At 36.1% G+C, this 26,018-nt stretch overlaps 2 protein-coding genes across 11 annotated transcripts in view; one reads left to right on the top strand and one right to left on the bottom strand.

The window, feature by feature from the left end:
* The window catches only part of LOC127834841 (probable ATP-dependent RNA helicase DDX31), a 32,696-nt gene extending 26,431 nt beyond the window's left edge, over window positions 1–6,265 (top strand). For all 10 annotated transcript variants that reach the window (XM_052360903.1, XM_052360904.1, XM_052360905.1 and 7 more), the window contains 3 exons: window positions 3,124–3,226; window positions 3,825–4,023; window positions 5,559–6,265. In XM_052360903.1, coding sequence (XP_052216863.1) covers window positions 3,124–3,226; window positions 3,825–4,023; window positions 5,559–5,688 — 432 coding nt within the window. In that variant the 3' untranslated portion in view covers window positions 5,689–6,265. The remainder of the gene's footprint in view (window positions 1–3,123; window positions 3,227–3,824; window positions 4,024–5,558) is intronic.
* Window positions 6,266–9,492: 3,227 nt separating this feature from the next.
* The window catches only part of LOC127835664 (endoplasmic reticulum mannosyl-oligosaccharide 1,2-alpha-mannosidase-like), a 54,699-nt gene continuing 38,173 nt past the window's right edge, over window positions 9,493–26,018 (bottom strand). The window contains exons 9-13 of the mRNA XM_052362102.1: window positions 23,300–23,487; window positions 17,814–17,937; window positions 15,975–16,169; window positions 12,051–14,612; window positions 9,493–11,992 (exon numbers count right to left, since the gene is read on the bottom strand). Of these exons, the coding sequence (XP_052218062.1) occupies window positions 14,274–14,612; window positions 15,975–16,169; window positions 17,814–17,937; window positions 23,300–23,487 (846 nt within the window). The 3' untranslated portion in view covers window positions 9,493–11,992; window positions 12,051–14,273. The remainder of the gene's footprint in view (window positions 11,993–12,050; window positions 14,613–15,974; window positions 16,170–17,813; window positions 17,938–23,299; window positions 23,488–26,018) is intronic.

Raw genomic sequence — 26,018 nt, forward strand, 5'->3', positions numbered from 1 at the left:
ATCAAACTGGTATCCTTCCTACCTGGCATGGAGGACTCCAAGGTATGTAGTAGTATATCAAACTGGTTCCCTTCCTACCAGGCATAGAGGACTCCAAGGTATGTAGTAGTATATCAAACTGGTACCATTCCTACCTGGTATGGAGGACTCCAAGGTATGTAGTAGTATATCAAACTGGTACCCTTCCTACCAGGCATGGAGGACTCCAAGGTATGTAGTAGTATATCAAACTGGTACCCTTCCTACCTGGCATGGAGGACTCCAAGGTATGTAGTAGTATATCAAACTGGTACTCTTCCTACCAGGCATGGAGGACTCCAAGGTATGTAGTAGTATATCAAACTGGTACCCTTCCTACCTGGCATGGAGGACTCCAAGGTATGTAGTAGTATATCAAACTGGTTCCCTTCCTACCTGGCATGGAGGACTCCAAGGTATGTAGTAGTATATCAAACTGGTTCCCTTCCTACCAGGCATGGAGGTCTCCAAGGTATGTAGTAGTATATCAAACTGGTACCCTTCCTACCAGGCATGGAGGACTCCAAGGTATGTAGTAATATATCAAACTGGTACCCTTCTTACCAGACATGGAGGACTCCAAGGTATGTAGTAGTATATCAAACTGGTACCCTTCTTACCAGGCATGGAGGACTCCAAGGTATGTAGTAGTATATCAAACTGGTACCCTTCTTACCAGGCATGGAGGACTCCAAGGTATGTAGTAGTATATCAAACTGGTGCCCTTCCTACCAGGCATGGAGGACTCCAAGGTATGTAGTAGTATATCAAACTGGTACTCTTCCTACCTGGCATGGAGGACTCCAAGGTATGGTGTAGTATATCAAACTGGTAATCTTCCTACCTGGCATGGAGGACACCAAGGTATGTAGTAGTATATCAAACTGGTACCCTTTCTACCTGGCATGGAGGACACCAAGGTATGTAGTAGTATATCAAACTGGTACCCTTCCTACCAGGCATGGAGGACACCAAGGTATGTAGTAGTATATCAAACTGGTACCCTTCCTACCAGGCATGGAGGACTCCAAGGTATGTAGTAGTATATCAAACTGGTACCCTTCCTACCAGGCATGGAGGACTCCAAGGTATGTAGTAGTATATCAAACTGGTTCCCTTCCTACCTGGCATGGAGGACTCCAAGGTATGTAGTACTGGTACCCTTCCTACCAGGCATGGAGGACTCCAAGGTATGTAGTACTGGTACCCTTCCTACCTGGCATGGAGGACTCCAAGGTATGTAGTAGTATATCAAACTGGTACCTTTCCTACCTGGCATGGAGGACTCCAAGGTATGTAGTAGTATATAAAACTGGTTCCCTTCCTACCTGGCATGGAGGACTCCAAGGTATGTAGTAGTATATCAAACTGGTACCCTTCCTACCAGGCATGGAGGACTCCAAGGTATGTAGTAGTATATCAAACTGGTACCCTTCCTACCAGGCATGGAGGACTCCAAGGTATGTAGTAGTATATCAAACTGGTACCCTTCCTACCTGGCATGGAGGACTCCAAGGTATGTAGTAGTATATCAAACTGGTACCCTTCCTACCAGGTATGGAGGACTCCAAGGTATGTAGTAGTATATCAAACTGGTACCCTTTCTACCAGGCATAGAGGACACCAAGGTATGTAGTAGTATATCAAACTGGTGCCCTTCCTTCCTGGCATGGAGGACACCAAGGTATGTAGTAATATATCAAACTGGTACCCTTCCTACCAGGCATGGAGGACACCAAGGTATGTAGTAGTATATCAAACTGGTGCCCTTCCTTCCTGGCATGGAGGACACCAAGGTATGTAGTAATATATCAAACTGGTACCCTTCCTACCAGGTATGGAGGACTCCAAGGTATGTAGTAGTATATCAAACTGGTACCCTTCCTACCAGGCATGGAGGACTCCAAGGTATGTAGTAGTTTGTAGTTGAGCCTCGCTCTGCCATAATGGGGCTTAATGCATGCGCATAAACTGTTGTCCCAGATAAGCCTGTGCAGTCAGCAAAGGCTAATCAAGGACAATACTTCCTACCTTAACTTTGTGCTTCAAAGAGACTTTCTTTACATGAAAAATACTTAAAAGTGGAAAAGTCCTTGATTAGCCTGTGCAGATTGCACAGGTATGACACTTTGCGCACATTCATTAACCCTTTCAGTGCGGGAACTGAATTTTAAAGGCCTTTGCAAACAGTTTGGATCCAGATGAGATGCCACAAAACGTGGCGTCTCATCAGGATCCAAACTGTTTGCTATTCCGAAAGTATTCTTTGAAAAAAAATCGAAGAAAATGCTAATTAAAGAAATTCAGCAAACAACATTTTAGCAGACGACAAATTTCCCAGCATGCAAAGGGTTAAAAACTATTTTCCAAGAGCCTGGCTCATTGCTATTGAAATCAGTTCCCCCTTTTCTCACAGTTGTTTCAAATGCACAAGCCATAAGCCTAGTTAGACTCGATGTTCCAGGTCTGACCTATTATCACACGTGTTTATAGTTTTCATTCACTTGACTCATGTTTTACAGTTGAACACTAGTCTTCCCACTAGTTTCATTTACTGTCACATAAATCAAACTTCTCTTTTCCCAAAACTTGACTCATTTTCTCTCTGTGTACACATTTTCATATAAATCACCCAACTGTAACTATTTTTCCCACAAAGCCTATTCAGTTTCTCTTCATGCAAAATCATTTTTACACAATGTTTTTCCACCAATCCAACTAATTTTTAAATTAACCATCTCTTTCTTGCAAATAACTCATTTTCACACAAATCCAACTGACTTTCACAAAAGTCAAACCAGACTCTTTTTCCCCCAAATGGCTAAAAAAACACCTGATCTGACACATTTTCTCCTGATATAACTCATTTTCCCATAATGTGACTCATTTTCCCATCATACAACTCATTTTTCCCATGATGCAACTCATTTTCCCATGATGCAACTCATTGTCCCATGATGCAACTCATTTTTCCATTATGCCACTCATTTACCCATGATGCAACTCATTTGCCCATGATGCAACTCATTTGCCCATGATGCAACTCATTTCCCCATGATGCAACTCATTTTCCCATGATGCAATTCATTTTACCTCACCTCACAGCGTGAGATACCCAGGACAGTGGAGGAGGCTGCCACGTATCTACAGAACTGCTGTGAACTCCACATCAAGTCACACAAGGAGATGACTTCACTCGCAAAGACAGGTACAGATCTTTAGTTTAAAACTATTTATTGTCCTCTACCGGTGAAACCGGAGGGGACTTATGGTTTGCGCTCTGTGTTTCCATGAGTCTGTCTGTCAGTCAATCAGTCAGTCTGGCAACAAATATATAAAAAAAATCTGACAATGGTGGAGTTTAAGTCACCGGTAGGGGACCATATTGCTTGACAATAGTCTTGTTTAAGCTCAATTACATCTAAAGACTAAGGCTTATTGAAACACGCTCAAGTCCCTTTCCTGGGTAGAACCTGGGTATGAGGTCGACGTGGCGTAGTGGATATGTTGTCCGTCTATTGACTGGGAGCCTCGTTCTGAGAAAACTGGGCTTAATGCATGTGCTTAAAGTGGCGTCCCAGGTAATGAATAGCCTGTGTAGTATGCACAGGCTAATCAGGGACAATTCTTGATCTCTAGATGAGATTTTTTGCTAAGGAGAGACTATCTTTAAACAACAAATACAAGTGGAAAGTGTCGTCCCTGATTTGCATGTGCAGGCTGCGTAGGCTTATCTGGGACAATATTTTACTAATTATGCACGAAGCTCTGTTTTTTCAGACTGAGGCTGATTTATATCCTTGCAGCCTACCAGTCTTTCATTCGAGCCTACGCCACGTACCCCCACGAACTGAAGTCCATATTTCACCTCCGGCACCTACACCTGGGCCACGTGGCAAAAACATTCGGACTGCGCGCTGCTCCCACTGACATGTCCAACATACCTGGAGTCAACCGCACCACGATGTCCAACAAGAGAAAACATGACAAAGGAAGTGGAGATGGGTATGTTAGCATATTTATTTTTACCACATACATGTTGTGACCATGTGATGATCTTGTTTTTAATGTAAAAAAAATCTTTTGGGTGTTTTAACCAACTGATAACCATTATAAACTTAACTTTGTTGTTGAAGATGTATTAGTAAGTTCATATTCTTTGACAGTTTTATTGTCACTCATAGGACCTTTATCTCTTGCTGATAGGTCAACATCAAACTTACAGTTCTATGGTCTAATTCTTCATTATATTGCTTGTTTAAATCGGAACTTCATCATTCATAGGCAATTTTAAAATAACTTGCCAAATCGTCGCTGTCGTTCTCAAACCTCATAGCTCCAAAAAAATTTTTTTTCTTCTTTTCCGAATATATGAAGTCTGGCGCGTGTTTAGTGCTATATCTCGTAGCTCTACGCCAATCAGAGCCCTTGAAAAAGCCACATGACGAAATGTTGTAGCTTGATTGTTGGCTTTTTTTCGGGCGAAAAGTCGAAGCAACGTCATTTCACCTATAGCTACGTCATTTCATTTGGACAAATTTGACAAAAACGTTTTTATATTTGCAGCTACGAGGTTTCCTATCAGGACGAATTGTCGTGTCTCATAAAAATGACAAAACTGTGGTGATAAAATATCGTAGCTACCATTTCTGAATATCAGTATGTCTTATCGGTATGACTAACGCGTCTTATACCGTATTTTGCAGCTTCATTTGTTTGGTATTTTTACAGAATTTCAATTTCTAAAACCTCGTCATAAAAAAATGTGACGGTTTTTTCTCTCTCCTGAAAAATTGGCATTTTGTAGCTACGAGGTTTGAGAACGACAGGGATGAAATATTGTTCACAACCTGGAGGTATTGTTTCATACGCAAGGCCTCAATACCCAGATCCTAAGTCACCTGTAAAGGTCAACACTAAAACATGGACATTGTTTCTCTTGTAAAGATTGTAATATCATCATTTATTAGACTTTTTTTAAATAATTTCTTACAAATGGCCATCACTAGGTAATAAAGAGATTCCTGCAAGGCCTGTTTCCAAGGCTACAAGGCCAAACTCATATACATTTTTACAAAGGTCAATGCTCAAAATATTATTGGAAAGATTCATTTCACTGTCAGTTTCTTATGATTTTTCTTATAAATATATATGCTGTAAACATTTGCTGTTTTATTTATAGATTTCAGAAATGGTTATCGTTTGTATTATTAAGGCATTCTTTTAAACATTGAAACATTTTGGGTTAAAATATTAAAACATTTAAGACAAACATTTTAGAATAGAAATGGAATTTAAGTATTTAATTATTGCAATTTCTGACCTTGTACAGACCAGACTGTGACCCTTTGCATGCTGGTAAATTTGTTGTCGGCTAAAATGTTGTCTGCTGAATTTCTAAAATTAGCATTTTCTTCATTTGTTTTTCAAAGAATACTATCAGAATAGCAAACAGTTTGGATCCTGATGAGACACCACATTCTGTGGCGTCTCATCTGGATCCAAACTGTTTGCAAAGGCCTTCAAAAATTTGGTTCCAGCGCTGAAAGGGTTAAGAAGAAGAAGAGAACAGACATGTCAGAGTTTCAAGGACCTCTCATTTACAAGAAGAAGGCAATCAAGGGAACAAAATTAAAACACAAGAAACACTTCAAAAAGAAGAAACAATGAGGCAAGAAAGAGACGAGTTTGTGGTATTTACATATTTGCAAAGCGTCACATACAAAGGCCGGTTCTTTACCCTTTTCCACACAGAAGCAAAATGAAAATGGCTATGTGCAAACAACATAAAAGTAGAACAGCCTGTGAGTAACTCGCAGTTTGTTCAGTTTTTATGCTGTTTGCTGCCCATCAGTATCAAAGGGCTAGAAATGAAGCCTTTACAACTTGAATCTAGTAAGAAAGGTAATTATTTAAGTTTAAATTTCTTAGGGACTACAAATGCGTCAATATACGTATCTAAGTGGTAAAAGGTTAAATACTTGATAGAAAATTAATTATTAATGAAAACTATGGTGAGTGTATTTTTGTTAAAGAATGTGAATGTCTGTATCAGTTTTGATCATGGCTTTTGTTGATATTCAGCATGTTGTTTCATTGACTTTGGCATTATCTATGAAATACATGCTCTGAAAATACAGCTTATTGCTACTTGTAAAGTGATTGCTTGTAGTTAATGTAATATGACATTTATATTTAGGTTATAGTATAGTCCATGACATAAATGTAATAAATATTCATTTAGAAATAGTAGTTTTTACTAATAAGGAAGTGGCAAATAACCGACATGTTCCAGTTTTTACTTCGAGATTCAACGTGGAGACAACTTTTGGGGTCAAAGGATACTCCTGAAAAAATAGTCAAGAATACTTGGCAAACTCCTGATAATGTGCATGTACTTTTTCAGTGACATTGTTAACCCTTTGCATGATGGGAAATTTGTCATCTGCTAAAATGTTGTCTGCAGAATTTCTAAAATTAGCATTTTCTTCGATTTTTTTTTCAAAGAATACTATCAGAATAGAAAACAGTTTGGATCCTGATGAGACGCCACATTTTGTGGCGTCTCATCTGGATCCAAACTGTTTGCAAAGGCCTTCAAAATTAGGTTCCAGCACTGAAAGAGTCAATGAATTTATTACCTTTCATACCAAATAATAATTATAATGCCAAGAAAATTAGATGCATACTGTTGTAGTCTACTTTTTTTGCAATAATTGTTAAAATAATAATTAGTAAAAAAAAAAATCAACCCTGAAATAAAATACGCTATTATACACATATATTACACAAGTTTTACAAAAACTGTTTCAAGTAAAGAAACCCAAGGTTGCAAAATAAAAATCTGAATTTCTTTATTGGATTGTGAAAATTGGTTGTTTCATGTTGTTATATGATTTGTTTGTACACAAATTCCCAGTTTAACTGTATTACATAATGTACATTTTTTACCAAAGTATTAATAACAAAAAATTATTTAGTTGTATGTCATGGGTTATGCCAGTAAACTGTGTAACTGTTAGGCAAAACATACAATCATGCAGTCATTGGCATTCAAATTGTTAATTGTTACATTAGCTAAATTTTATGAAAAAAGTACTGTGTTTGATATTTTTACAGCACAGAAAAATGTTGTTGTTAAAGTTTTAACAACAAAAAATATATCTGAGCCATGCTGTGTGAAAAGGGGGGTAACGCATAGGCTAACCCTTTCCACCTAAACTTGATTTTTGCTAGGCAGAGACTTTTGTGAGACGAAAAATATAAAAAAAAGCATAATGTGTCATCCCTGAATAGCCTGTGCAAACTGCACAGGCTAATATAGGACAACACTTTACGCACATGCATTAAACCCCTTTTTCACAGAGCACTGCCCATAAAAAAAACTTGTTGAGTTAATACAACCAAATACTTGTCACAATTCACAATTGCGAAAAAATGTGGACACTTGATTCACGCTCTTGAAAAACTAGGCATATTTGTAAAGTTTTGTCCCCCATTTGACTGCAGTGCTGTCTGCCCTGGCAAATCTGTGACAACACATTCAGCCTTTACTGGCTTTTTTAGAAGAGACTTCTTTCAAATGAGAAATTCCATCAATGCGGAAAATGATGTCCCTGATAAGCCTGGTCGGACTCCACAGACTAAGCTGGGATGATACTTTATGCCCATAAAGCCTGGTTTGCCCAGAATCTGGTCCCTTTATTAACCCTTTGCATGCTGGGAAATTTGTCGTCTGCTAAAATGTTGTCTGCTGAATTTCTTAAATTAGCATTTTCTTTGATTTTTTTTCAAAGAATACTATCAGGATAGCAAACAGTTTGGATCCTGATGAGACGCCACGTTCTGTGGTGTTTTATCTGGATCCAAACTGTTTGCAAAGGCCTTCAAAATTCGGTTTCAGCACTGAAAGAGTTAACTTACCAATTCTTATACGAAGCCACAACCTTCAGTGATTCAGTTTTGCCCTTGCAATTTGAGCATAGCGCCTCATTATATGTTATAAATGCATACTACATTTCTCTAGCAATTAAATTGAACCGTAAAATATGTCACTATAATGTGTAGATTTGGAAAAAACAATTTTCACTTATTTCTGAGGTATGTGTTGTTGCATTTTGTCATGGGTTCAGCTGCTTTGCTTGTTACAATGTTTTATACTGTGCATTAAGAAAAGAAACGGTTTCTTAGCTCACCTGAGCACAAAGTGATTTGTGAGCCATTTTATCAGCCACCATTCATGCCTTGTCCATGGCCTATCTGATGTCAATAATTGGCATGACAAACACAAAAAGAGACTTTCACATGTGCAAGACTTTCACAGGTGCAATTCTTACTCCTTTCAACTTATTTTTTTATTTTTTAATGCTGAAATATTACTTCACAAATATTTTTTACTTCAAGTGCATCTATTTACAAGTGAAGAGTTTTGTGAAACTACCTATACAAGGCGGTGTGGTAGTGTTTTTTTTCCTCCCCTGAGATGTCTCCAATATTAAACCCCTGGACTTCTCTGTTTGCAATCTTAAGAAAACTTGCACTGTTTATGCAGGACGATAAAATTCCTAGACTCTGTTTTGTTTACGGACCATGAACACCACAGAGTTATTACCTTTTATCATGAAAAAATACTTCCATATGGAGTTTGCACAGCATACCAACTGTATTTGTCACCTGGTCTTGAATAACTTTCACAGCATTTGGATAAGATTATGACCTATACTCAAAACTGAAGTTCAAACTCCTGGGGCTGTATTCCAGTAGCTTCTTAAGTTTTCACTTAAGTTAAGAAATTTCTTAAATAAATTTCTTAAGTTAAATTTGAAATGTCAAAATTAATACATGAGACGCTTAGTATTCTCTTTAAGAAATTCCTTGAAGAGTTAAAGAAAGTTAACTTAATTTTTAATATATGAGAAAAAATACAAAGAGTAAAGAAATTTATTAAGTTTATTAAGCTACCAGAATTTAACTTAAGTGAAATCTTAGGTTTAAAGAAAAAATGGCGGAGATAAGAAAAAATATTGCGCAATATTTCAACTTAAGTTATTTTTTTAACTTAAGAAGCTACTGGAATACAGCCCCAGACGTAGTGAACATTGTTTCACTTTTCATGAATCTTACCAAAATTGTTAATGGGCCAGATCAGACCATGAACACGGGTGTTGTTTTTTTAATAGAAAAAAAGCTGCAAAATGATCTTTTTAAAACACATAAGCTTGATTTTTTTACCAGATCTTGACCAAACATGCAGAGGATGTGAATGAACGTGTGACTTGAAAACAGTCAGAAATGGTCCAGATTTGCATACTAACACCAGGTTTATTAACCTTCATTTCAAATAAAAAAGCCTATCAATTTTTACCATATACACTTTGTGTTTTGTCCTGTCAGCCATGTTGTTAGGAGACCTGGGATAAAAATACGAGGATCACAGGTTTGATTCAATCTAATAAACAAAACAAAATTTAATAAAACAGTTTATTTTAGTTTATTAAACTTTTTTTTGCAATTATTTTACAATATTCTCAAGCATATTGCAAGACATGTACATGTACTACAAAATGATAACCAACCAATGCAATGTCATCTAAATCAGAGGAAAAAAATCACCTCTCACCATAAATATTAGCACACAGGAAAAACACAAATAGTTTACATAACAATAAAATCAATAAAGAACTTTGCAAATAAAGCTCTTAAACACAACAAAAATACATGTACATAGCCTTTGAGGCTTGCCTTACACTATAAAAAAGTTTCAAAAAGTCCTGTATTAAAATAGTTGATAATGGAATTTTATCTTTGTAATCAATGCTTCAAGATTTAATGATATAGTACAATTTGTTTCTTCTATTAAAATATCAAAATCATTTAGAGTCTGAAACTGGAGGACTCCCGACTGTAATTCTATGTAAAGAGTTTTCTATAATCCAAGTATTCATCATAAGGTACAAGAATTCAAGATTTGGAACTCTTTACTAATTTTTATTCTGCACTTATTGATAAAGCAAACTTTTCAAGGTTATTTATGAAGAGCAAACAAAATTAACACATGAAAAAGCCAAGATTGTTTATGTTTCATAATTAAAATACCCAAATCCTACAATGTATTATTATTTATTTTTAAATAATTGAACAACATTTGTGATAACCAAACCTTGAAAAACTGTCCTTTTTAAATAATATAATGTTCATTATAACACGTGTTTAGTATTTCCCAACACCCAAAGTATGATCATATACTGAAAACAAGAGATTGCCAAGCAATATGGTCCCCTACCAGTGAAACTCCACCATTGTCAGTATTTTTTGAGTGTATATATTTGTTGCCATAGCTGCCACAATGAAATGACGTGCATAATCTCCATATTGCCATCTATCTATGTTTCAAGTTTCATGAAAAAATATGAAGAACTTTTAAAGTTATCGCAGGATCCAGAAAAGTGTGACGGACTGACAGATAGACTGACACACAGAGCGCAAACCGTTAGTCACCTCCGGTTTCACCGGTAGGGGACAATTACAACAATACATTACTATGACTGCCTTATAACAATATATTGTCAATTGTTAAGCAGATTTAGAATTGTTGTCATGTGTTTTGACTAAGCGACCAAAATTTGAGCTATATTAGCAACTTTGGTAGGCCACCATTATTTGCTTTTGTGTATAACTTGACCAAAAAGTACTAAAATTTAACTTAATGGGTAAATGGATCACATCGCATTGAACCCCCTACTTTAACCTTCATTTATTGTCTTAGTTTATTATCATGCTATATATATTGAAAATATATCTGAAGACAAAAATAATAAAAGGGACAGTTTTGACATTTGGATGGTTCTAGGTACAGAAAACTGCTTTTCACAGGGACCATAACTCTGTGCCTTTCCTTTTCAGATTTATTGACCTTTGTTTATTTTCAAAGTAAATAATTGCGCAGCAGCCAATTGTATAAATCTGGATAACTATTATCCAGTGGATAACATCTGGTTATCTCCAATTTAAGGATAACATTTTTTGGTTAGCGATTGTATAAACAAATAGATATCCGAACAGGTGCACATTTTGGATACGTTTGTATAAGATTTAGCCAAGGTTTTTTACTTCGGTTATCTTTATCCGAATAAGGTTATCGTTCGTATAGGCTTAAGTTATTTATATGTATACAATAGGCTGCTGAAGGATAACTCTTAAACAATAAAAGTTTACAATGGCAATCAATAAATCTCATTAATACTTAATATATGTCCAGATTATAATTCTAAGGTGGGTTGTGAGATTAATGCCTGTAAGGGTAATATTGAGAACAAAAGTACTGTTCACTCTTTACCACTTAGATACATATTTTGACACATTTGTAGTCCCTTAGAAAGTTACATTTAATTAAAGACCTTTAACACGAGATTAAAGTTTTAAAGGCTTTATTTCTAACCCACTTATACTGATGAGCAGCAAACAGCATAAAACCTGAACAGACTGTGAGTTACTCGCAGGCTGTTCTGGTTTTATGCTGTTTGCACATAGCCATTTAACTTTGCTTCTGAGTAGGAAAGGGTTAATTAAGCCATATACCATAGCAGCTTTCTGTCTTGTTACAAAAAGCTACTTGCACATTTCTGAGACTTATTTTTAATTTCAAATATTATCATCATTTGCTGAGTCATTGAAAGAAATAATTGCTTTATTGACTTTCACTAAATGTCAGTATTTTAAGAAACAAAAATTGAATGTTATGTTTCATATCAGAAATGTCAAAATGTAGGTGGTTGTTTGCATGCCAAAATGTTGGTATTTCAAATTATATGCCGTTCATTATAACTTACATTAAAAGACCATTTAATTGATATTTTGAAACAAGAGGGCCATGATGGCAATGAAGCGTTCGGCTATGTTTAATATCTATTTTCAAGACTTGACCAAGTGGCACTATATTTGATGACCTTGACCAAGTGGCACTATATTTGATGACCTTGACCAAGTGTCACTATATTTGATGACCTTGACCAAGTGTCACTATATTTGATGACCTTGACCAAGTGGCACTATATTTGATGACCTTGACCAAGTGGCACTATATTTGATGACCTTGACCAAGATTCCAACCCTGCCTTGAAGTTGTCACGATGAACATTCTGACCTTGTGTCATGAAGATTTAAGTCTTTTATTTAGCCTGTAAAGTGGTTACACGGTTATTCTTAGATTTGACCTGATGATCTAGTTTTTGGATGACCCAGATTTGAACTTAACCTAAAATAAGTAAAGACAATTATTCTTACAAGGTTTCATTAAGATTGGATAAAAAAATGTGTCCTCTTCAGAGGTAACCAGCTACAAGTTGATTACATACGATGGCCAAAGACAGACGTTTGGTGATCTCAATAGATCAACATGTGTATATCGTGCCTGGGGGAGCTAAACATACTATACATTGAAATGGGCCATGCTCTGTGAAAAGGGGCTTTAATGCATGTGCGTACAGTGTTGTCCCAGATTAGCCTGTGCAGTTAGCTTAGTTTCCGCTTTTATGATATTTTTTGTTTAAAGAAAGTCTCTTCTTAGAAAAAATGCAGTTTACACAGAAAGTGTCACCCCTGATTAGCCTGTGCAGACTGCACAGGCTAATCTGGGGTGACACTGAGCTCATTCAGTAAACCCCCTTTTCAGAGCACAGCCAAAAATAAAAAATCATCTTCAAAAAAAGACCCCAATAGGCTTTGAGAAGTAGGTGGGCTGGGCACATCGACTTCCTGCAGTGGTATTAGCATATCTCATCACGGAATTCTTATATAAAAATGATCACCGAGTGATATTTCAGATCAAGATTTCTTTACAAAAAGGTAAAACAACCCATACCTAAGCAGTATTTACTAGTTTAAAGCACTTTTAACGTGAAAAAAGAAATAAACAAAGAATTAAAGAACTTTAAACAAATAAAGAATTATTTCTTTGGTTTTTAACAGGGAAATTGTTTAATCCGGTCTAATAACTATGTTACGTCCATCAGTCCTTACAACCATACAATCGTGTTTTATATTCTCTTTAATATAATTTTTAGAGGAAAATATTAGAATAGACAGAAAATTCACAAAAATACAACAACTAGGTGTCTTTGGGACCTTTTGAACCTGTGGACCATGACAATTTGAGATAATTCATAGAGAACAAACTAATACAAAAACTGAACTGAATATATGATAGACTGTGTTTCAAATTGTACATTACTGTACTGGAAACAATATTATCAGTTTTATTGATAGGAGTATGAAAACACATAAATTGTGTTATTCTATCAGGTGGAAAATGCCAGGTGGTAAGGTTGCTTACATTAAGCAAAACATCTGAAATAATACTAAGGTAAATAATTCAATGAATGAACACTGTCTCCAAAATATCTACATAAAAATAAACTGGAATTATACAAACATACATTGATAACAAACATATAATAATCTACAAATGCGTGAATTGAAGTAACATTCCCTATATAGGGTTCTTATATATCAGCAGAGGATGTTTTTCAGTGTTTAAAACGAACTTATCCAACAGGATTAAATCGGGATCATCTCTAAAAATTATATATATATATATATATATATATATGAGTTGTGTTCTGATAAAACTGGGCTTAATGCATGTGCGTCAAGTGTCATCCCAGATAAGCCTGTGCAGTCCGCACAGGCTAATTAGGGACGACACTTTCCGCCTAAACTTGATTTTCGGTAAGGAGGGCCTTCCTGGAAACTAAAAATACCATAAAAGCGGAAAGTGTCGTCCCTGATTAGCCTGTGCAGACTGCACAGGCTAATCTGGGACGACACTTTACGCACATGCATTATGCCCAGTTTTCTCAGAACGTGACTCATATTTATCTAAGCGTTTCCGCCATGAAAAAAGGTGTGGACCATGAACATTTGAGGTAATGCCCAGAGAACTAACCAATACAAAAACTGAACTGGATATAAAATAGACTGTGTTTCAAATTGTACATAACAATACTGGAAACAATATTATCAGTTTTATTGATAGGAGTATGAAAACACATAAATTGTGTTATTCTATCAGGTGGAAAATGCCAGGTGGTAAGGTTGCTTATGTTAAGCAAAACATCTGAAATAATACTAAGGTAAATAATTCAATAAATAAACACTGTCTCCAAAATATTTACATAAAAATAAACTGGAAATATACAAGCATATATTGATAACAAACATATAATAATCTACAAATGAGTGAATTGAAGTAATGCTGTCTATATAGGGTTCTTATATATCGGCAGCGGATGTGCTTCGGTGTTAATAACGAACTTATCCAACGGGATTAAATCGGGATCATCGCTAAAAATCAAATATAAATATTTAAGTGTTTCCGCCATGAAAAAACTCTCTAATTTGTCTCTATAGCTGGGACTGCCAGCGTTTTTAACATTGTTTATCGAGGAATAGCCAAAGCCGGGCACTCGGGTGTACTTCTTGAATGCCTGGAAAATTCTCCAGCCCCATTCCCGATACTTCTCGTCCTGGGTGAGGCGATACAGGTAGAATATGCTCTCCACAGTCTCGGGCCGCAGGAGATTGTGGGCATCAGCACCCTGGAAGCATGGTTCAAATATTGTGAATAAATTAAGAGTGGCGCTTGGAAAATTGGGCTTAAAGCATGTGTGTTAAGTCAACTTAAGTGTCGTCCCTGATTAAGCGTGCAGTCCACACGGGCAATTTAGGGACGACACTTTCTGTTTATACTGGATTTTTGCTATGAAAAGACTTCCTTTAAACAAAAAAACCATAAAACTTTATTAAACGCCGAAAGTGTTGTCTATCGAGGGGTAATCTGGGGCGACTCTTTACGCACATGCATTAAGCCCCCATTTCCAAGAGCAAATCTTGATTGTTTTTTATTGCATGATTCGAACAAAAAACTAGAATATAATCACAAATATAGCTAATACCCCTGCACCATTTTGTAAGCTATGATCAAGGGTAAATATTCAAGAATGTTTTGATCAATGGGGACGAAAGAAAATTCCTGTGCATTCACAATTAATAATGAGAAATTGTACACTTTAATTTAATTCCTTAAAAATGTGCAAGTCGTTTGCTTCACAAACTTATACCACTAAATGAGGATATCAATTGTTCATATTATTCGGAAACATTGTGATCTAAATGTATTTGAATTTAAGTATACATAACAGCAAAACAATACTTTGGTGGCAACGTAACCTTCCAACCAAAGGCCAAAAAGTGTCGTTATATGACATTTTCAAACAGCTGAAAAACCAACCAACCATAGTGATTCCAATAACCCCCTCCCAAACATAGATTGCAAGGGTATGAACACAGCAAATTGTTCATACTTGTGGAGCATATCTTTCTTAATCACTGTGACAAATTATTGCAATTCCAGTCTTTGTTAGTTTTTTTGCATGAAAAAATGCCATGTCATGGTTAAAATATTTTCTTTGAATATCTACTAATCAGAATAGACTCGTGTCCGGAAAATGATTTTGAATCATAAACTTAATAAAGAATATATTCATCATACTACTTTGACCACTTGTTTTCACCTTTAGTTTAAATGAAGTAATATGGTTCCTGTTAGCAACACATTGTCTCAGTTAGATGAACATTTGTGCCACATTTTTTTGAAATCCTTAAAAGCATGGCCGCATTACATAGCGGAAAAGAATCAAGAGAGACAGACTGATACTGACAGTACCCATCAAGAAAGTTATACATATATTGTCCATTTTTGACTGGAAGTTTGAATGTATATTTGATTTAGCATTATTAAAATATTTGTAAAATACATTGTGGGGCCAAAAAATCATAGCAAACAAAAACAACAAAAAAGCAATTCTATTTAGTTCAGCATTATCAAAATATATGTACAATAGTGTGTCTGAAAAACAACAAACCAATGATAACAGACATAGACACTTTATTTCACTCACCTTCACAATAAGATCATCTGAGGCTCCGGTGGCCATATTAAAGTAGACGATCTCCGGGCTCAGTTTGGTGGGCATGCGTGCGTACATCTCGTAGCAGGTGCGGGTCATCTCCTTGCCAAGTTCCAGATAGTCTGCAGGCAGTCCGTTAGCGTGACCCAGCGCCAGGGTACCCCCCATGAAGCAGACCAGGTGGTCCTGTGGAGCAGGTGGGAAAATAAGACTTTTTGTCTTAACATATGACCCATAATTATATGTAGGACGAATATCAAATAATCACATCCAAATTAAAATAACAAAAAACATCTGATAATTGTTTGTTCTATTTCAACCTTATTTCATACAGTAAACAGGTGCAATATTGTGACCTCACTCATTTCTTTATTTGATATTTAAGTGATTTCTTTTGTTTACGTTCAAAATGGAGATGAAACAATGCAAACATGATGGCATTATTATAATATCAGTAAGTGTTAAACAAAAACAAGTTCATTTGCGCAGCACAAAAACTTAACAAACCCTTTTGCTTTAGGTTTTTCTAACCTTGCTCATAAGTACATATTTGTTTTAAATCCTTACACAGTACTCGGGTTTTTGTCACAGAACAATGATATAAGGATATAAGGAGCCAAAATGTGCCTTTGTTTAAGAGCACATTACATGTACTCTGAAATGTTTGACAAGTTTGATCAAACCTGAAATGAAACTGCAGAGAAAAGAGAAACATGAATAAGTGCTGGACTGAAACCAGTCTTCACTAGTTGCCTAAATACCATCTTAATCAGTATCAATTACTTTAATAGGATATAAAAATAAAGGAATAGACAAATTTGTTGTTTTTTGGATTTGAAGCCATTCGCAATTGTTATTGCCTTGTCTGGTGAAAACTGGGCTTAATGCATGAGCATAAAGTGTCGTCCCATATAATCTTGAGAAGTCCGCACAGGCTTTCAGGGACAAAACTTTCCGCCTAAACTTGAATTTGCTAAAAAAAGACTCCCTTTAAACGATAAAAAAAGTTTAACCGCTGATAAGGCTGTGCAGACTGCGCAAGCAAATCTAGGTCAATGAACGCGCACAGAGTTAGTTTGGCTATACCAGAGCAAGGCCTATATATATGTGTCTTGTTCTGAAAAAACTGGGCATAATGCATTGCGCAAAGTGTTGTCCCAGATTAGCCTGTGCTGTTCGCACAGGCTAATCAGGGACGACACTATCTGCTTTTATGGTATTTTTACTTGCAAGGAAGTCCCTCCTTACCGAAAATCAAGTTTAGGCGAAAAGTGTCGTCCCTGATTAGCCTGTGCGGACTGCTAATCTGGGACGACACTTTCCGCACATGCATTATGCCAAATTTTATCAGAACAAGACACATATTAAAATGAGAAAGAATTCTCTGTAACATGTTCATGGCAAAGCTGTGCCCATTGACCAACGCTACTAGTTAGCTTTGAGTGCTCTGAACATTGTCAGTTCAAGTCCTTTACAACTGAAGGTGTGGGTCTTACCACTGATATAACATATATCAATGAGTCAGAATTGTCTAAACCATTTTTGGTGCAAAGCTGTGCCCATTTACCAACGCTCCTAGTTAGCTTTGACGGCTCTGAACTATCTGAGTTTAAGTCCTAAACAACTGAATGTGTGGCTCTTACCCCTGAAATAGCATATATCAATAATCATAATTCTCTTTACCATTTTCGGTGCAAAGCTGTGCCCATTGACGGAAGCTCCTAGTTAGCTTTAAAGGTTTTTAACATTTTCAGTTCAAGTCCTAAACAACTGAATGCGAGGCTCTTACCCCTGCTATATATTATATCAATGAGTCAGAATGCTCAATACCATTTTGGGTGCAAAGCTGTGCCCGTTGACCAGCTCTCCTATGTAGGTCAGTTTGGAAGGCTCCGACTTCTTCACAAGGTGCCTCTTCATCCCTTCAACGCTGGCTACAAAGTCATCTTTATACCTGCATGAGAAAACAAGCCATTTTTGTAACTGCGGAACATAGTATACCAATTTACATGATTGTATGTCAAAGCACTTTCTAGATACTATGAAGAAACTAATTTCTTGATACAAGTTCATGAGACCTACATGTGACCTTCCCCTTCAACTGGTGAACTCAAAATTATAACAGGTCTTTTCCTCCCATTCAACAACAATAAGAATGTGAACAATCATATGTCAGAGGTCCTATACAAACACCTGTGACCTTGACCTGGTGGCCTCAAAATCAACATCATCCCTTGGCATCATTCTTATTGCCTGTTAAACCAGCTTACCAACTTTGATGATTGTATGTCAGAGTGTTCTCTAAATATCATGCAGAAACCGATGTTTTGGTTCAAGCTCATGTGACCTTGATCTTTGACATGGTGAACACAAAATCAAAATGCATCGTCTATAAAGATAAATTGCTAAATTGTAAAGGAATTTACTGTAACAAGTCCTTGTGACTTTAAGCTTTGATCTGATGACCTCAAAAATAAGAGGCTTCTTCACCTCAGTAACCACTAAACCAGATTGAACAAGAGCACCGCCTTGCGGGTGCAGACCGCTCATCTATTTTCTTTTTAAAGGTGAAGGGACTCTCAATTTCAATTACAAAGGAGGGAGGGGTGGAGTTAAGAGGGGTGTATAGTGTGGGGGTGTGAACATTTATTACATTATCTTCCAAAAATGGGGGGAAAAAAATGCAAAAAAAAAAGTTCGGGGGTTGGGGGGTGGGGGGGGGAGGGGATTCTTGGGTGCGATGGTTGGACGGAATTTCAAAAATAAAATAATAAAAATAAATATTTGTGTTTTTTAACCGTTAAAAAAAAAAAAAATTGGGGTGGGTGGGTATAGTGTGAGGGTGTGGTGGTCATTTGTGAGATGATCTTTAAAAAAAATACAAATAAAATAGGGGGGGATTCGGGGGAGGGGGGGGGGGGGGGGGAGGGCACGGTGGATGGTTTGGGTGGAGTCTATTGTGGTTTGTCAGGTAAGAGTAGTTTTGTCAAAGTATCAATCAAATCTAATCATAAATAAAGAAGTAATGGCAATTTTAGCAAAATTTATTAATTTTGACCTTGAGAGTCAAGGTCATTCAAAGGTCAAGGTAAAATTCAACTTGCCAGGTACAGTAAACTCATGATAGCATGAAAGTATTTGAAGTTTGAAAGCAATAGCCTTGATACTTTAGAAGTAAAGTGGATCGAAACACAAAATTTAACCATATATTCAAAGTTACTAAGTCAAAAAAGGGCCATAATTCCGTAAAAATGACAACCAGAGTTATGCAACTTGTCCTTTAACTGTACCCTTATGATAGTTTGCGAGTGTTCCAAGTATGAAAGCAATATCTATGATACTTTAGGGGTAAAGTGGACCAAAACACAAATCTTAACCAAATTTTCAATTTTCTAAGTATAAAGGGCCCATAATTCCGTCCAAATGCCAGTCAGAGTTACATAACTTTGCCTGCACGGTCCCCTTATGATAGTTAATAAGTGTTGCAAGTATGAAAGCAATAGCTTTGACACTTAAGGAATAAAATGGACCTAAACACAAAACTTAACCAAAATTTTCAATTTTCTAAGTATAAAAAGGGCACATAATTCTGTAAAAATGCACACCAGAGTTATCTAACTTTGCCTGCCCAGTCCCCTCATGATAGTAAGTGTACCAAGTTTGAATGCAATAGCATTGATAGTTTCTGAGAAAAGTGGACCTAAACGCAAAACTTAACCGGACGCCGACGCCGACGCTAAGGTGATGACAATAGCTCATAATTAAAAAAAAAAAAAAATAGATGAGCTAAAAAACATCGGTGAAAGCATTCAAAAGATATTTGCGGAAGCACTTTTATTATAACGAGCCCCTGTGACCTTTGACTTGTTAACCCAATAATCAAAAGGTGTCTTTCGTCCCAAGAAACCATCAAACAATAATTGGTTGTAGGTCAAAGTATGGAACGCCTTGTCTGTCTCCTGTTGACGATTGATATATCGTCTGTTTCATTGAAATGATGTGAGTTTAAATCATTTGATATGTGCTTATAATAATATGCTGTGTGCCTGCCAAAGGATGTTGTGTGTTTCTGAGGGTTTGCTGTGTGTTTGTGATGGTATGTTGTGTGTTTCTGATGGTACGTAGTGTTTTTCCCAGGAGGGCAAAGGGGTATGGCGCATTTCTTTCAAAAAGGGCATTTTAACGCGCAGTTTAGGCAAACAAGGGCAAACATGCAGCGCCCTCATACTACTTTGGGGGATGGGGTACGCAGCCCTAGGGAGGGGAAATTTTTGTAAATGGGGGAATTTTTTATAAAAAACAAAAACAACTGTGTTTAACTGTTATATACATATATTTCTATATGTGACAGTCTGTAAGACAGAAAGGTGGTCTTTTACTCACTCCAATGACTATATAACAGTAATCTAATTTAAATGTGTGTCGGTAGGTAGGTTTTTTTATCTTACCACAACACTTATTTGAATATTTAACTCAATGAAAATTTCATTATTTTCAGGTATCAGCAGTGTGAAATGCATGACGACATAGTACTAACTTTCAGATATAGTTCTTAACAAGAAGATGTTTGATCCAGATTGTCTTTCTCTGTAAATTATTGTACAAATAAATATTCTTTTAAAACTAAAGACTGCATTTTGAATAAAGCATTTATTGACTAGAATAAATGTAAATGAAACAAAACATTAACAAAAATAGCAGTTCTGAACGATTCACAGGGAAAAAGTCTCGATATTTTTATTATATACTATATATACTATATATAGTATATAGTAAAAAAATCGAGACTTTTCCCTGTGGAACGATTCAGACGCTTTCCGCAGTTGCGTAAATTTCGGACATAAAATTCGGACGCAGAATTTGTAACAGAAAAAGCTTTTGTCTTTATCTGTAAATTACTGTACACATAAATATTCTTTGAAAAAGTAGACTGCATTTTGAATAAAGCATTTATTGATTAGAATAAATGCCAATGAAACAAAACATTAACAAAAATAACAGTTCTGAACAATCCAGGCGCTTTCCGCAGTTGCGTAAATTTTGGACATTAAATTCGAATGCGGATTTTATAACAGAAAAAACTTTTGAGTCGACGGTTAAAAAACAGGGTCGTCGGGTAACCAGAAACAAGACTTCTTTTTTTAGGTCTATATTGGACAAAGCGATATAACGGACCGTGATATATTGAAATTTTCAACTATAAATCAGCGATTTTTTGTTGTTGATTTTTTTATACATTTTCTGAGGGGAAAAAAATCAGTTTTAGGGGGAAAAAAATATACTTTTCAGGTGAGGGACTGCAGCCGAAATTCGGCAGCGTGAGATAGATTGAGGACCCTGACATGTTCCGTGAATACCTGGTATTGGTAAAAACATGTAATCAGAGGCAGTTGTGGGAAAAAACATAAAAATATAAACAAGCACATTTAATGGTAATTGGTGTATTTTACTTACTTTGAATAATATTAATATATTAACCTTGCAATGTCCATTTACGTTCCATGCTGTTTCAGTAAACTGTACAGCACGACAAACATAATAAAGCAATATATGCATATGAATCTGATTATACACAGATCTACTAACATAAAAGTGAAACAATGTTTGTATTATCTCATTTTCTAATATCAGATATTTTAACATTTCGAGTAAACTGAATGCAACAATTTGCAAACACTTGTTTCCATGACATACATCCACTGAGTAGATTACTAACAAGGGCTGTTTGCAAAACATGCATGCCCCCCATATGGGCTGTCAGCTGTAGTGGAAACCATTGTGTGAATAAGTTTTTTGTCACTGTGACCTTGACCTTTGACCTAGTGACCTGAAAATCAATAGGGGTCATCTTCCAGTCATGATAAATTGATCCAATTTAGCTGGATGGGAGAGTCCACTAGGCATAAATGGGTTAAAGTTTTAGGAAAGAAAAATACAATGATATTTGATCTTTTACCTTGAAGGATGACCTTGACCTTGACTTTACACCACTCAAAATATGCAGCTCAGTGAGATACACATGCATGCCAAATATGAAGTTGCTATCTTCGATATTGCAAAAGAAATCAAACTTTAACCAAGCTTAAAGTTTTTGGACACACACATACAATGAATGAAATATGGGCTGTCAGTTGTAGTGGCAGCCATAATTGTGTGAATACGTTTTTTGTCGCTGTGACCTTGACCTTTGACCTAGTGACCTGAAAATCAATAGGGGTCATCTGCCAGTCATGATCAATGTATCTATGAAGTTTCATGATCCTAGGCTTATGCATTCTTGAGTTATCATCCAGAAACTGTTTTACTGTTTCGAGTCACTGTGACCTTGACCTTTGACCTAGCGACCTGAAAATCAATAGGGTTCATCTGCCAGTCATGATCAATGTACCTATGAAGTTTCATGATCCTAGGCCTAAGCGTTCTTGAGTTATCATCCGGAAACCATCTGGTGGACAGACGGACCAACATGTGCAAAACAATATACCCCTCTTCTTCGAAGGGGGGCATAACAAATATGTTGTTGGTATCTAAAACGTTTAATGCAATGTTTATTATCACAGGCATTTCATTTATCCCTTCTAAATGTATGATCTCCATCGTTATAATTCGATCGTTATTTGCCAATTCTGCAGAGAGTCACGGTTTATTCTCTGCTTAGTCTGCCATTTTGTTAAAATGAAATGACAGGTGTGCATAGCAACATAAAATCGTATAACATGTCCGCCTAATATGCAATTCGCATTTTGTTTAATTAGTAATTTCAGTTATTGTTCAACATTTAAATCTCTAAAAGACAATACCAATAAAGATACAACTTGTGTGTTGTTTTTTTTATTAATTAACGAGTAAATTTTGTGTGTGGATATAACTGAATAATGCAAGAAATGTACAAATTCCACAAGGCTTCAAGGTTTTCATTTAAAATCACCGTAGTAACTGTCCATGATTTTATCGTGTACACATTACAGACCAATTAGTGTGCTTGGTATAACAAAGTCACTTACATTGTCCATTGATATTAACACAGGGTTATTCACACATGACTAATTCACAACCGCGGGTATCTTCACTGCCTTAGGGCCATACTCAGATACAGTCGGCTTAGAAGTTAGGTTAAGGGGCAATTAAGATGTTATCAATAAGGGCGCATGGCAGGTTTTGCCTTTGAAAAGGGCAGAGTGGCGCTTAAGAAAGGCTGCGTGGCACAGCGCCACGCATGTGCCACACAAAAAGGGCCTGGGAAAAACACTAGGTATGCTGTGTGTTTTAAATCATATAATATATAGGTAAAAAATATTCTGAATCAACTTCCTTACTGGTCCTCAGTTTTTCCAGTCTGTATCCACTGCTTGAACAGGTATTCATAGTAGCTGTCTCCACGGGCTCCAACACTGATGGTAGCAGAGTTACGCAACTTGCCAGTCTGAGCGTTGATGAAGATTGGCACGAGACCGTCCTTCTTGGGCTCATCATGGACATGCTTAGCCACCTCATTCACTGCGTCCTGTCAACATAACAGAAACATTGATATTTAATCTCAAACAAAGAGATAGAGCCAAAATATAACAGACATAAATAAATTAATATAAATATATATATATTTGCCCTTATAGTATTGGTCAATAATGATCTTGGAGAGTGTTATTCCCTACCTCTTTAGTGTGTTCACCAAAAATCAGCAGATTTACATACAACAAAGTTGGCTTTCAAAATGAGGCTACAATATGACAAAGGGAGAAATCACAACATAGCATATGAGCTGTGCATTAAGTGTTGTCCCAGGGACGACACTTTTGCTCAAATGGTATTTTTTTCTTTTAAGTTAGTATCTTCTGAGCAAAAATCCAGTTGGGATGGAAAGTGTCAGCCCTGATTGGCCTGTGCAGACTAAACTAGGAGGACACTTTAAGCACATGCATTCAACTTCTTTTTTCCATAGCAAGGCTAGTATTAATCTCATATAGCAAACAATTGAACTCCAGAAACTCTAATAGGACAGAAAATCTTGTTCTTATCCTCAACTTTTACAACAGGTAAAACGTGGTGCAGTGGTGTCCGCTTAGCGATTTGGAGGTCACGGGTTCGATCCCCACTGTGGGAGCGTTCTTTAGATCTCCCCCGTACACACCAATTACTGGTTCTAGTCCCAGGAAAGCGTTTCAAATAAGCCTTAAGCTTTCTTTGTAATCGAGCTTAAATAAATAGGATTTAACTAATTTTTACAACAGATCACCAACAATAAAACAGTAGACCTGGTATCACTGCCTTGGATTGGTCAATGCAAACAATTTGGGGTTTAAACTTGTATTAGGGTTCGCCAAGCCTCACACTTATTTCAGAATAAATCAAAAACCAAAAAATAGCAACCAAAGGTCTCATGTCAGTGTTAAATATAACAGAAATGCTATGTTTCTGCATTCAATTTGCCTGTGAATTTAATTGTGACCTCATTTTCTCTTTTTACTTAACATTTTGTATTTTTGAACCAAGTTACCTTACCACCATCTTTAGACTCAAGCCATCAGTCAACAACGCAATTATAAATAAAATGTTATGCATTTACCAATCTACATGTACCAAATTTCATAGCAAATAAAAAACAGATGTCATATAATACAGTTAATTGATATTGGAAACTGCTCATAGTAGGAAAATACCCAACAAGCTTTTTGGTTTCACAACAAACTCTTCAGCTTTAAAGAGATAATACAGATATTATCTATTAGATAGCAATGATAATATAAATTTTGTAAATCAATCTTGGCAATTAAAAGATGGTAAATTAGCTAACAGGAAGAGAAATCACCAAACACTCCTGCAATTCTTATCTTGACCTACATTGCATTTTGAATTGCTCCTGACCTTCGTCCTTGGACTGAGTGTAAGGCTAATATTTTACCTTTTACCACTTAGATACGTATTTAACCCTTTACCACTTAGATACGTATTTAACCCTTTACCAATTAGATACGTATTTAACCCTTTACCACTTAGATACATATTTAACCCTTTACCACTTAGATACATATTTAACCCTTTACCACTTAGATACGTATTTAAATCTTTACCACTTAGATACGTATTTAACCCTTTACCACTTAGATACGTATTTAACCCTTTACCACTTAGATACGTATTTAACTCTTTACCACTTAGATGCGTATTTAACCCTTTACCACTTAGATAGGTATTTAACCCTTTACCACTTAGATACGTATTTAACTCTTTACTACTTAGATACGTAATTAAACCCTTACCACTTAGATACGTATTTAACCCTTTACCACTTAGATACGTATTTAACCCTTTACCACTTAGATACGTATTTAACTCTTTACCACTTAAATATGTATTTAACCCTTTACCACTTACATACGTATTTAACCCTTTACCACTTAGATACATATTTAACCTTTTAATACTTAGATATGTATTTAACTCTTTACCACTTAGATAGGTATTTGACTCTTTACCACTTAGATACGTATTTCACCCTTTACCACTTAGATATGTATTTAACCCTTTATCACTTAGATACGTATTTAACCCTTTACCACTTAGATACATATTTAACCCTTTACCACTTAGATACGTATTTAACCTTTTACCACTTAGATATGTATTTAACCCTTTACCACTTAGATACGTATTTAACCCTTTACCACTTAGATACATATTTAACCCTTTACCACTTAGATCAGAATTAACCCTTTACCACTTAGATACGTATTTAACTCTTTACCACTTAGATACGTTTTGGATAAGTATTTAACAATTTACCACTTAGATAGGTATTTAACCCTTTACCACTTAGATACATATTTAACTCTTTACCACTTAGATACATATTTAACCTTTTACCACTTAGATACGTATTAAACTCTTTACCACTTAGATATGTATTTAACTCTTTACCACTTAGATAGGTATTTTACTCTTTATCACTTAGATACGTATTTAACCCTTTACCACTTAGATAGGTATTTGACTCTTTACCACTTAGATACGTATTTAACCCTTTACCACTTAGATACA

This window comes from Dreissena polymorpha, chromosome 6 (genome assembly GCF_020536995.1).
Source record: "Dreissena polymorpha isolate Duluth1 chromosome 6, UMN_Dpol_1.0, whole genome shotgun sequence".
Lineage (NCBI taxonomy): Eukaryota > Metazoa > Mollusca > Bivalvia > Myida > Dreissenidae > Dreissena > Dreissena polymorpha.